Source organism: Seriola lalandi, unplaced genomic scaffold, assembly GCF_002814215.2.
Source record: "Seriola lalandi dorsalis isolate HSWRI2012SDOR001 ecotype SW California unplaced genomic scaffold, Sedor1 jcf7180002054692, whole genome shotgun sequence".
Classification (NCBI taxonomy): Eukaryota; Metazoa; Chordata; class Actinopteri; order Carangiformes; family Carangidae; genus Seriola; species Seriola lalandi.
In genome coordinates this window covers 1,050,411-1,063,558 of record NW_019525245.1, presented here as the reverse complement: position 1 = coordinate 1,063,558, position 13,148 = coordinate 1,050,411, and the positions used below count along the sequence as shown (strand labels likewise).

The window sequence follows — 13,148 nt, the reverse complement described above, 5'->3', positions numbered from 1 at the left end:
ACATTACCAATGTTTCTGTTGGTTATATCAGAATGACGCAGATGTAAATGTTAATACAGAATACTGAATAAACTCAGTGCTAAAGAGTCTCACAGTTCATTAAAGTAGAAGAACAGGATTCAGCGAGAAGTGCAATAAGCCCCCCCCCACCCATCCCAGGGCTCCCTACTGCTGTGTACATAACCATACCAACGTGCATCCCTGACAAATGGGGTACAGATAATTGAAATAATTTATTTTAATAAAAAATTGTTCAAATAATGGAATAATTGTTTAATCTATAAAATGTAAAAATATTTACAAAAAAATGAAAAAAGAACGCCTGTCACATAAGTCAGTTTAAAATGACATAAAATATCCATATCCATACATCCACATCCATATTTAAGAAGGTACGTGAAACATTTTTGCTTGATAAATAGTTGAAATTAGAAAATAGCTGTTTATTAATTTTTCTGTTGAAGCTAATTTTATTTTATCAATTTATCGACTAACTACCGCAGCAGTTTTGCGTTTATTCGATGGCAGACAGTAAACGAGGGGAGAGAGAGGAGGCCTGCATCTCAACCATCTGATTATTATACGATTATATTATATGATTCTTACAGCAGGAGGTGGTGGCAGAACGATTAAAGCGTTATGAATTAGACTTTATCTATTTTACGAGTTGGTAGATGGTAAATTTTTTTTTTTTCCCCAGAAACTGCATCTATTATGATGAACATCCCCAGATTGCGTGCAGCATAACAAGATCGCTGTCACCTCACACTTCTGAATTTGAACAAACAGATCGGCTGGGACTTTTCTGTGTGGAATTTGTTCACCGTGTGTCCATGTGTTCTGGTTCATTCCCACAGTCCAAAGACATGCAAGTTAGGTGAATTGGAAACTCCAGTTGTGTTTGTGTGTCCCAGTGACAGACTGGCAACATGTCCAGGGTGTACCCCACCTCTCACTCAGTGCATGCTGGGATAGACCTCAGTCCCTGCGAGCCTGAACAGGATAACCGGCTATGCAAGATGAATGGAATCATGTGTATCCCCAACTTGCCATCAGGGCTAACGGTATCAGCCTGTGTGTGCTCGTGTTATGTGTGTGCATGTTTCCACTGTCTAAAAGCAGACAGGGGCTTTCCACATCCTTTGAGCCGTGAAGCATTTGTACAGTAACCATATGAATCATAACTGAGAGCACACTTGCTCACGCACACTCAAGACTGCATACCCACACAAAGCCATATTTTGTCTCTCACTCAGAGGAGGGGATGGACAGAGAAAAGTCCCTGCATCTGTTTTTCTTTTCCTCTTAAAGCAGAGGACAGAAAATAGTCTATTAAAAGTCAGATTATGTGTCTGAATTAAAGGTCAAAGAGACATGTTTTACAGTTTTAACTTTATTTTCAGTTTCAACATTTTAACACGCTTGATTAACACTTTTTTTTTAAGAACAACACGTCATTCATATTACTTTATGTAAAGTTATTCTCATGCAAGCTCAATTTTGCTCTCACACATTGAGTGTGTGTTAATCATATTAGTGGCGAAACAAGTAGGCGATGAAATAGATATTTGACACAGCCATTCAATTTCATTCTAATGAAAGCATTTCAGTCGACTCGTGGTTTAAGTCACTATTTTTCATTATTATTTATCAAGAACACCAAATATTCTCTGGTCCCAGCTTCCCAGATTCTGCTTTTCAGTGTTTCGTATGATTTTAATATAAAAGCAATCTTAAAACAAAATCCCTAAATCATAATGTATGGGATCGAATTTGAAAACGTGTCACTGTGCCTCTCCCTCCAGCCCAGCCGGTGCTGTACTGGTGCTCCAGAAACATGTCAGTGTGGAGTAACGTTTCCTTCAACCTGGCTGTTCTCATGAACCTGCTCGTCTGCTTCTTCTACCCCCTGGAGGGGGTACATGGAGGTCAGTCACACATGAGTTGACACCTGAAAGTGAGAACAAAAAATGTTTTAAAAAAAGAAACGTCCCTGACCTTACTCACATCAATGTTTCTAATATTAGTATAGGATCTCACTTCGCTTTTCCAGTGGTTAAATGATTGTGATTTGTGTGTAGTGTAATTATCAGCTCTGGTCAGGCTGCCTGTCTCCCTTTAATGCATATGAAGCATTTACTCAGCGTGCAGCGTCACAGCTGTATTTGTATGTACTGCACTGTTCCTGTGTTCAGACTGCTCTAGAAACCGGGGTCAGACGAAGATGATGCGCTCAGCGATGCAAAACAGGAAGGACAGGTTGTTGGTTGTTGACAAGTCTTTCTGCTACAAACTGCATTTTACAACCTGCACTGACATGGCATGTGTTGAATAGATGTGAATACATGTTAGTGGATCTCCTACATATAGGAGGAAAACATTCCCAAACAAACTCACTGCCATATTATCTCACCCATTACAGGTTGTACCAAGTTCATATCTTGGTTTTGTTTTTGTTTTGTTTTTTACACTTGTTTTCTTTTATATTTATATCACACTCTGACATAAGGAGCAATCTGGAAAGAAATGTCACATGGTGCAGCCACACACTGAGATATACTTTGAAGATCAGACTCTCAGTCCTTCTCCCAGGCATCAGCCTTGACCCACTGATCTTTTACCACAGTGTTCTGATCTCCTGACTTCTAATCACCTGACCAGGATTAGGAGCAGGACCTGAGAAAACCTCTGCTTTTGTTTGAGACACACCCTCACAGACACAGACTAACCTCTACCCACGCCTCAGAGCTGGAGCTCATATTTGACTTTCAGTACTATGGAGACCACAATAAACACAGGAGCGGCCTGTGCAATTTAATATCCCATAAACAGAGCTTATATTATATAAGTAGGACAAGTCATACGTGACATCAGGTGATCAAAAAAACAAGTCATACATCATTCTTTATACTTCAGTCACGGCCTCTACTGATGTGTGTTTACTTGTTTTTTTTTCTGTTGTTGGGTTCAGTTTTCTATGTGAACCTCTTCAATGCTGCCAAATGATTTTAATTGTTTTTTGTTTTGTTTTGTTTTGGGTTTTTTTACATATATTCACAAAAAATTTACAAAGAAATTTCAACATGTCTCCTTGCATCTATTATTATTTTACATCTTTCAACAAATTCAAAATTTCCATTGCAATACTATATGTTTACACACAGCTTTTTATAGTTGTTGTCAAATTATCTGGTGGAAGTGTGAATTATGCTGAGTAAGAAAACAAAGCAAAGCAATGTTTTGTTAACTTGGTTTTGAATTCCTAAAAGATGTAGCGAGTGCTACCACAGCAGAAGATATAACAATATGATCTCTCTTTTTTTTTTAACAAAACTAAAATTCCCTTTTGCCTGGCATTGTTTATTGTACAAAAGAAAATGATTGCACAGAATGAGTAAGGACTGAATGTTCCACTTTTCTGGAACTTGGTTTGTGTGTAAGACATCATCACGTGAGTCTGCAGCATACCTTTGGCCTGTTTAAAGGCAGACACTTTTATGGCTTTGGGCCCCTGCCTTGTCTCTGTTACTCTCTCTCACACACACACACACACACACACACACACACACACACACACACACACACACACACACAACAACACACACACACACTTGTGCTTGCTATCTCCTTGCTGTCCTCCCTTCTTTGCTTGGGGCTTTTGAATGAGGGTTATAAGAGCAGGAGATCTAGGTCAGTGTGTTCTGTCTGCATGCATGACTGACTGCCTTTTGATGAATAGCTTTGGTTAACACCGCACATTCGTACCACATGCTCACACGCAGACAGTGCATGCTTGCAGCTGTCTCCACTGTTGATGTTATATTGTGTTTTTTTTGCGCACAGTCGTCTGCCCGCACACAAAAGCAAACACTGAAGTCTGTGGGAGACACAGAGTATGTGAGAGCACGTAAGCACCGCTCTTTCAGTCTGCCACATCACTAGAGCTGTGTGTTGCTCCCTGCTCGTTCCTCATGAATCTTTCAGCTGAGGTATTTTTAGAGATGGCTGTTATGTAAGTGGCACCTGTCATGTGATCTCCACAGGGATTGGGAGGGAGAGAAAACTAGAAGAAGGGAAGGAGACAGAGAGGAGCTAGGTGGGAGGAAAGGAAGCAGGGGAGGTGGGGGCTGCCTTACCCGCAGTACTCCCCTTCTGCTTTCTCAACCACCACAGCATTTTTTTTTTATCCTTGCAGTTATGCCCTATTTTCCTTTTTCTTTCTCTTTCACCATATCTGTGTTCTCTTGATCTTTTCCCTACCTTTCTAACAGCAACGCATTCATCAGCTTTTCTTTTTTCCTTTTCGATGTTTTCTGAAATTGATCAGTGTCCAGTGCTCATAGACTACACACACACACACACACACACACACACACACACACACACACACACACACACACATTAGTCTCATGTTTTTAAAAGCTGGGATGAGTTACACAAACAGCAGGTTGGGTGTGGCCTTGTTTTTTAGCCTGGTCAAACCTGGTCAAGGGTTTTAGCCTGAGTGACACATTGCCACATGAAACCCATGACTAGGATGCTAATCCTGGATTTGCCCCAGGATCAAGGGAAGCATCAGGTAGGCTCTCACTAAAGCTTAGTGTGCACACACACACTTAAAAAAGTATGTCATATACTTTATACTTTTGAGTGTTATGTAACTGGCTCTCTTTGAGTTCAAAGTCTCACTAATGAAGGCTCGAGGCCTGCCCGAGAGGCAGAAGTCAGTGGGAGCCAGTTAAAAATCTGTTGATCCGGACAAGGCCTGGTTTAAGCTGCAAACTGTACCGTCATCCCCTCAGCATAATGTCTTCATGTTCCACATGAATATGGCAAATTCACCATGTAACCAGGTTGTCAGTTTAAGCAGTATTAGCCGGTATCCTTCAAAGCTTGGCTGTGCATTCATGCAACTGGTCTCCTCGTGTGTGTTTGTGTATTTATCTCCCGCAGGGATGCTGGATCCCCACCTGTCTGCACTGCTGTGGATGGGAGTCTTGGCGACACTGGTCATCGTTATCATCATGCCCCAACCGCTGGGCATCCGCGCCCTGGTCATTGTCACCATCCTCCGTCTCATCTTCTCTGTTGGCCTGGAGCCTACCCTCTTCCTTCTGGGTGCCTTCAATGTGAGTTGTCTCCCTTTTAAGTGTCAGTTCACCCAAATTACTAGTGGTGGTATCAAGTCACGCAGTTATGTTTTGGTTTTAATTGCCCAGATTTTGAGAAATCCTTCTCCAAAATTTCTATTTCCACCCCAATACAATGGAGGGAAGACGATTAGTCAATTAATTGATTTATTGATCCAGAGAAAGCTCTAGTTCAAGCTTCTGAAATGCAAGTATATGCTTTTCTGTTTTTTATGGGTTTTGGTCTCTTGGTTGGACCCAACAAGCAGTCTGAAGATGTCAGATTAGGCCTCTTATTTCTATGTTTCTATGACATTTCATCGTCGAAACAATTGATTGAGAAAATGTACAGATTAATGTGACAATGAAAATAATTGTAAATTGGAACCTGAGAAGTTTGGTTGTGATGCACAAAGCTTCCATGAAACTGGATTGAAAAAATTCAACAGCAAAGTGTTTTCCCAGAAACACTATTTTCTGTTACTCTGGATAATCTTTTAGTTACAGTATAGACAGTTTTCATGAAATACTACGAGAACTGCTGACTGTGTGTGAGCACCTCGGATATTTATTTACTCAGATACTTACGTTGTATCTGGTGAAGCCAGAAATCTCAGAGACATACATGGACTTAAATTAAATCAAAACTATCTGCATGGCTGGATCTCACTAATGGAAGAAATGTTTTTTTTTTTGGTTTTTTTTGGGTGAACCACCCCTTTAAACCTTTCTTTTGTGTGTTTGTGTGTGTGTTTGTGTGTGTGTGAGTGCAGTTTCTTTGTGATTTTCCCCAGAAAAAGGCTAAAAACACACCACACCTATTTTATCATTCACACGCTCTACTATATGTACTTTCACATACTGAGAAATCTCTACCACGTTAGTTCCAGTTCTTCTTTCAACTCTTACTCACACTCATGCCCACTTGGCAGGCCGATGCCCTGTCTGCCTGTGGTGTACACCACCCCCACCCCATCCCCCACCCCCCTTCCCCGATGCCCTTACAGTTCTCCCTGCCAGCGCCTTGCTGTGTTATGGGGTGTGAAGTGCGTCACTGGACCCTAGAGAGTACGACACAAGATGTGCTCTTAAACACACACACACACAAAATAAAGTCTTGCACACACCGCTATCATCTCTCCTCTCCCCTCAGTTGCTGCGTTCACATGTACACAAAAAAAAACAGGTTAGTGAGAGAAATCAGGTTAAGGGAGGAAATCAGAGAACACGTTACCATGGGCTGCAGTAACCGGGATACTCCGATATCTAGTTTACATGCAGCTGGCCAGAGGTCAGATATCTCCCAGAATGTGTTTTTGACATTTTTGAACCAAGTGTGATGTTTTTTTTTTTTTTCTTCCTTTAAAGGTGCGTGAACTTTTCAAATAACCCTAAATAAACTAGAAATACTGATCATCTAAAAAGTAACTTATTTTTTGTGTCACTTTCATTCTTAGTCAGACTTCATATTTTGTCATTCTGAATGGAAGGATGCACTGCTGACGACCTTTGCTTTCATGCTTCCCTGCTGCTGTCACAGTGAAACCTACCCTGTCTGATGTCTTTATCAATTACACACACTCTTATAAAAAAGACCCCATTTAGAAACCCGGTTAAGCGTGTACATGACAGAGAAGTCAGGTTTCTCCTGCAGGTATCTAACCGGGTTTCTGTTAATCCCTTACCCTGGTTTCTCGTTTACATGTCGTTTAAGGAATGGAGCTGCTGCAGAAAGCAGACAATAGCCAGGTTACTGAGGAGCATGTACATGCAATGAATGTGTCCTCATTTATCTTAAAATCCACCTCCGCCATGCTGCTGTCACTTTTAGTTTCTGCCCCTAAAGCCCTCTTGTTGAATTTTCAACATTAAAATGATTAATGGCTGATTATCCTTGGCTGTGATTATTAAAAAGAGATTGACTTTATCTTCCAGGTGTGTAATAAAATCATCTTCCTGATAAGTTTTGTGGGGAACCGAGGAACCTTCACAAGAGGCTACAAAGCCATGGTGATGGACTTTGAGTTCCTTTACCACCTCCTCTACCTCATCATCTGCTCTCTGGGGGTGTTTGTCCACGTCTTCTTCTACAGTCTGTTGGTGAGAGAAGCCCACACATGATGTGCATACACACAACACCTTTGCACACAGCCACACACACGAACTCTCTGAGTAGGGACGAAGACTGGCAGGTGTTACCATTAAGAAATATGAGGCAGCAGGATTTGAGTAAAACCATGTGTAAAATACTGAATGTAGCCTTGGCTTTCCATCATGGTGCATTCAAGGACATATCCTGCTAACCAGCCAGAAGTTGCCTTATTTGGTGCTGTAATGGTGTTGCTGTTGTTGCTGTTGTTGTTGTGTTAAGTGCTGTCTGCCGGTGCCTCAGGTCTGCTTTTTTACATGTCAGACTTGATTTGCCAGTATTTTGGGGATGTTTTCCATTAACACGGGTCCAATCAGCTCCTCTGCAGAGGCAGCACAACATATTTTTTATTTAGTAGCTTGAATAACAAGATACTGAAAATTGAGAAAACTTCACATTCAAAATACAGCTAATGCTATATGTAAGAGATGACAGTCTGTAACCTAAATGAATGCTTACATTGCCACATATTGAGCCTTTGGTCCTGCCTTAACTGTGCATCCTTGCAATGTGTGTATTGCTTCTCTGTAGCTGTTCGACCTGGTGTACAGAGAAGAAACCTTGCTGAACGTAATCAAGAGTGTGACACGTAACGGACGCTCCATCGTGCTCACGGCGGTGCTGGCTCTCATCTTAGTCTACCTGTTCTCCATCGTTGGCTACATCTTCTTCAAGGACGACTTCATCCTGGAGGTGGATCGGATTCCCAACACAACCATGAGTGAGGAGGCGCTCAGTTTATTTATAATGTTTACAAAGAAAAAAGATTACAGATTATACAACAGATTACAGGTGCTTCATTTAAGAAAAGACCAGCAAACGTATGAACCTTCTTACTTTCTAGAAAATGGAGCCAGTCTGGCCAGCGAGTTTCTGTCTGAAGGAATGTGTCGAGGAGGGATTGATGAGAACTGTACCACAGGGACCCCACAGGAAGGTAATGTATACCACAACCCTTAAATTAATCTGTAGTCTGTAGCTAAATATTTCAATCAATTTATAATGTGGTTAGTTTTAGTTAGCAGTTACAACTAGACTGCAGAGATTTGAATTTGTGGAGGTTGGTGAATCCAGTGCTACCTAAGCTGACTTTGATGTGACGGGTAAAGAGCGTACTATGGATGTTTAATGTATTTGCAAATGAACTGATTTTTTGAGGCTGAGGTTTGACTTCATGTTCCTGGGTTCCTGGAGTTGTTTGAGTCATTTAACGCAGAAAAGGGCAGTGCTTGTTATGATTCAACTGCTGTCTTGTTTAAATACAAATAACAATCCAGTAAGTGGTCAGAAATCACTATTGTTTATTGTAGAAGCTATTCGGAATATTGGGAAATCATTCTTGGCCTTGGCGAACCAAAACAAGTGAAAGAAAAACTCTAGGATGTTTTTCCGAGATAAAGCAGTCTCCTTGTGTTGTGCAGTCACACTTAGTCAAACTTGACTTCCTTTGACCATGTGTCATCTGACATTTGACCAGAATAACTCTCATGTGACCTCATTGACCATCATGTGTCTTCAACATGTAAATGTCCCTAAAAGGGTTAAATGTTGGGGCCTTTTCTGTCGGTCAGGATGTGTGGTGGTGTCAGCCTACGTTATCTTTATTCTAAGATTTAGAGATGTCATACTCAAGAATGCCTCAGTACACTCTGGTGACACAGCCTATGGAGCTGGTAGCATACTGTATGGAGCCAGGAGGATACAGTCTTCTCTCCTGTTCATCATTCCTCTGTGAATAGTATTAACTATTGTACCATGACCTATAAACTTTATCACACTGGATAAACCATTCAGAATTGTTAATGTTTGTTTTCCCTGTCTGGCTCAGAAGAAGTTTAACCAAAGCTGCTGTCACATTCCAGCTAAACTAAAAACATTTTTACTTTGACTTACTACATTCACACTGTGAACCAAAACATGTAAACAACAGATATCAACAGATATCAGCTTCTGCAGCTAAGCCAAGGATATTTCTGACCAAATAGCAAACGAAACCTTACATTTATATGTGACTACAAGGCTATCAAATCCTACTCTTACATAGATTACTAATAGTTATCGATAATCAAGGAAAATATTTAAAAACTAGGTAATATTGATTAAAACTCTACGTATTGTTTGTTATCTTAAGACATTTGAATAAATACTGAATGTGAGTAATACTACATCTCAAATGCATCTAAAATGTCACAACGAGTAGCTTATGAAAGTCTAGCATAATATTAATATCTGTGGAATTATTTAATTATTATTATTTTTTATTATTATTTTAATTATTTAAGTGTCCCACTATGTTATATATGCAGTCCATTAATCCACCTTATTATCTGAGTAAAAGTAACAGTGTTACACTCATACCATCTCCATTTCTGCCCCTGTGTCTCAGTGGACCTTCATAATGGCAGAAGCATGTGCCTGTATAAATGTGAAATGCACATGTTCAGTATAATTTGAAAGAAAAATTTTAAGTATTAGTCTAATAGAACTGATATCATGTCTCAGATGGACACAGCAAAGAAAATGGGTCTATTAAAACCGAATCTGATTTTGACCATATATTATGATACAGAACAATTGCTCTACAGTTTCTAATGAAAATGGATGTATCGGCCTATTGTTGGTGTTGGAATCTCTCTGGCTTTAACTCTTACGAACCGCAGCTTTGTTACTTTTGATGTTTCATAAACTAAAAAATGTAGGTCCTAGTGGTCCTTATTAGCCAGCTATACCAGGTTCCTCTCTTAAATTCAAATGTAAATGACACTCTCTGATGCTGCAGTGAGGTAAATATACTGTGCTTTTGAAGGTCTGCAAACAAATGCCCGCCTGCCAGTGATGAATAAACTGTATTTTTTTTTTTATGGGTTCTTAGCCTCCTTGTGCCAAATACATTATTAGATTAAAGCTTTCCTTTGTGCTTCCTCAGATTTTGCCGATGACGGTGAGGAGGACAGCGACATGGAGCGGACGTGTGACTCTTTACTTATGTGTATTGTCACTGTGCTAAGTCACGGCCTGAGGAGTGGAGGGGGTGTTGGGGATGTTCTCCGCAAACCCTCCAAAGAGGTATGTGCAGTTCTGTGTGTGTGCGTGCGTGTGTGTGTGGGGGTTGCGTGTGTGCGTGTGTGGGGGTTGCGTGTGTGCGTGTGTGAGCAAAGAGGGTGTAGCACCAACAGCTGCAGCGTGGGTCATGTGAGCTGGCTATGAGCCCATCATGCACTGAACTTGTTTTTATTTCCAAAGCATGGAGGTTTCACAATCTTTCCTTACAGCTGCATCGCCTCCGCCTTGTTTGAGAATTAAACCTCAAAATAGATTTCCACTGAATTCAGGCTCAACCACTAATGATGTCAAAAGAGGATGTGAATGTCTGCCTCAGATACTCACAACACAGTGCAAGTTGGGGGAAAAAGTCTTGCTTAGTCTCTCTTAAATCTCTCTTAAATTACTGGAACAAAATAGAACCATATAATTGCATGAATGGCACAGTGGCATTAGAACAAGCTTGTCCTAAATAAGTGTGTGTGTGATTGTGTGACTGCATTTGGCTGGTGACCACTGCAGGGTAATTCCCTTCAGGCTCACTCCGTTACTTCTGAAGAGGATTAACTAAAAATGGAAAATAAGAAAATGAAATCGTATAATAAGGCACAGAGGTCCATTGCGGAGCCATTGGCCAGTAATGCAAAATAAACATTTCTCTTCTGTTGTAAACTCATAATAGCTTTTGAAACAGGCTGCATTGGGTCGACCGGCTTTCTGCCGTCTCTGTTACTGTAGCATCTGGCAGGTTACACCTGTGGTCTTGTGTTTCCATTCACATCCATGATGACCAAGGTTAACCTCGTTTCATCCCCAGCACATGTTTATGTACACAGCTGCCCTTTGGGTCATACATTTAAATAGAACGATCTTCCATACGTTCCCCGTGATATGAAATCCTCTCAGCATTCTGTTGTCACATTAAAGTTAATAATCACTGTGAACTTGTAAGTTTCTAGTCCCTACCTCTAAATAGGCAGAGGTTGAACTGTAAAGGTTGGTTCAGGTTGACCCTACTATACATTTAACCCTTGTCTCTGTTCCTTACACAGGAGCCACTGTTTGCAGCCAGAGTTATATACGACTTGCTGTTCTTCTTCATGGTCATCATCATTGTCCTCAACCTCATCTTTGGTGTTATCATCGACACCTTCGCCGACCTAAGGAGTGAAAAACAGAAGAAAGAAGAAGTGCTGAAGACAACCTGCTTCATATGTGGTAAGACTACTTGTTGTAGAGTAGCGTTTAAACAATTGGTTTTCTGTCCAGTTACTCAGTCGATCAAGAGAACTAAAAAAAAAAAACAGTTTAGTATTAAGTCATCTATCAAAGAGAAATGGAAAACATTTGTAGGATCCAGTTGCTTCAATGTGAGCAGTTTTTTTTTTTATCCAACTGTTGCTCTGACAAAATAAGCAACAGAGCTCTGGGAACTAGTACTGTGCAAATCTGTGTTCATTATAGATTTATCTTTTATATGGCACAGCTTTCTCAGCTAAATGTCAGTAGCTTGTGCTGAAATATTTTCCTAAGGATACTATCGTGAGAATCAAACCTGTAACTTTCCAGTGACACGAGGACTTCTCTGATAATTGGTTCACACTGCCAGCCCGTGCTGTATTGCTGGAAGGACTGTGTGTCAAAGACTTTGCGTCATTCGTACTATTCCACAATCCTTCGAATGCCGCTTGATTCATTCCCAAATTCCCCTCTCAGGATCTGATTTCTGGTGTTTGTGGTTTCTGGTAAGTAAGTTTCAGTGAAGGTGTATGTAGTTTGTTGCACTCCCTCTCCTCTCCTCTTCCTCCCCCTCTCTCACTTTTCTGTCGTTCCAAAGAAGGCTGAGTCATGAGGGCTTCCTGCCACTGCGCCGCTCGCCTCCATAATTCATGTCTGTCTCACACGCACAGACATTTTCTCCCACTCACTCCTCACACGCACACACTTAATTTTCATACCATATGTTTTGTGCAACTTCACTGATTACCCAAACTTTGTCCCTCGGTCTAGCATCATCTGCATTTCCTTATATGTACATTATATGAGTGCCTAGATAAGTACATGCTGCTGAGGGTGGGTGCAAATACATAGTGTGTGTGTGTGTGTGTGTGTGCGTGTGTGTGTGTGTGTGTGTATGTGTGTGTGCGTGTTAGTGTGTGTGAGAGTGAGAGTGTGAGTGCGTGCACATCTGCATCTGAATGTGCAATGAATGTGAGCCCCACAGTACATGCTGTATGTGAACGTGTGCGTGCGTAAGTTGGGTCAGGCAGTCAGGACAAGTGGTAAGCATATGGAATGAGAACGGTATTATGTCACCCAGCCAGCCATCAGCTCTGACTCACTCATATTAAATAAGGCCAGGCCACAGGGGGAGCTGCCGTCTCTATGGTTTCCAGAAGGACCACGAGGGAACAGGAGATGCAGAGATTAGGAGCCGATCTCCACAGGCTTAAGTGGCTCTCCATCCTCTAGCTTGGTTTTATGAGCCATCGATCTTTCTCACAGTCTTGCATTAATTTTTAGATCTTTGGGGTCTGTAGCCAGTGACTGATTTACGTCATGAGCTTCCTGCACAGGAGAGTTTTACCTGTAGCTGAATTTATTTCTGTTCAATGAATCAGGCTCAATCCCACATTAAAATTGCATCCTCCACCTTCTACAGAAAAAATGAAGAAAGAGCTTATCTACAGACTGAGTGTCTTTAAATGACTAATGTTCTCCCTTCTTGAGTATTAAGGGGGGGGAAAGGATGATAATAAACATGTCATCCTTTACTAAACATTGATGAGAATTTATTAGTTGGTGTAATTTTCATACTGTTGGTGTCC

At 41.0% G+C, this 13,148-nt stretch overlaps 1 protein-coding gene across 6 annotated transcripts in view; it reads left to right on the top strand.

Moving 5' to 3' along the window:
• Positions 1 to 13,148, top strand: part of LOC111667746 (inositol 1,4,5-trisphosphate-gated calcium channel ITPR1) — a 67,768-nt gene that overhangs the window by 50,026 nt on the left and 4,594 nt on the right. For 5 of the 6 annotated variants that reach the window (XM_087178636.1, XM_087178634.1, XM_087178633.1 and 2 more), the window contains 7 exons: positions 1,806 to 1,928; positions 4,954 to 5,129; positions 7,065 to 7,229; positions 7,810 to 7,999; positions 8,123 to 8,215; positions 10,205 to 10,344; positions 11,373 to 11,538. In XM_087178636.1, coding sequence (XP_087034762.1) covers positions 1,806 to 1,928; positions 4,954 to 5,129; positions 7,065 to 7,229; positions 7,810 to 7,999; positions 8,123 to 8,215; positions 10,205 to 10,344; positions 11,373 to 11,538 — 1,053 coding nt within the window. Of the gene's footprint in view, positions 1 to 1,805; positions 1,929 to 4,953; positions 5,136 to 7,064; positions 7,230 to 7,809; positions 8,000 to 8,122; positions 8,216 to 10,204; positions 10,345 to 11,372; positions 11,539 to 13,148 lie in introns of those variants that run through there. The other variant, XR_015438313.1, reaches the window with a different exon arrangement.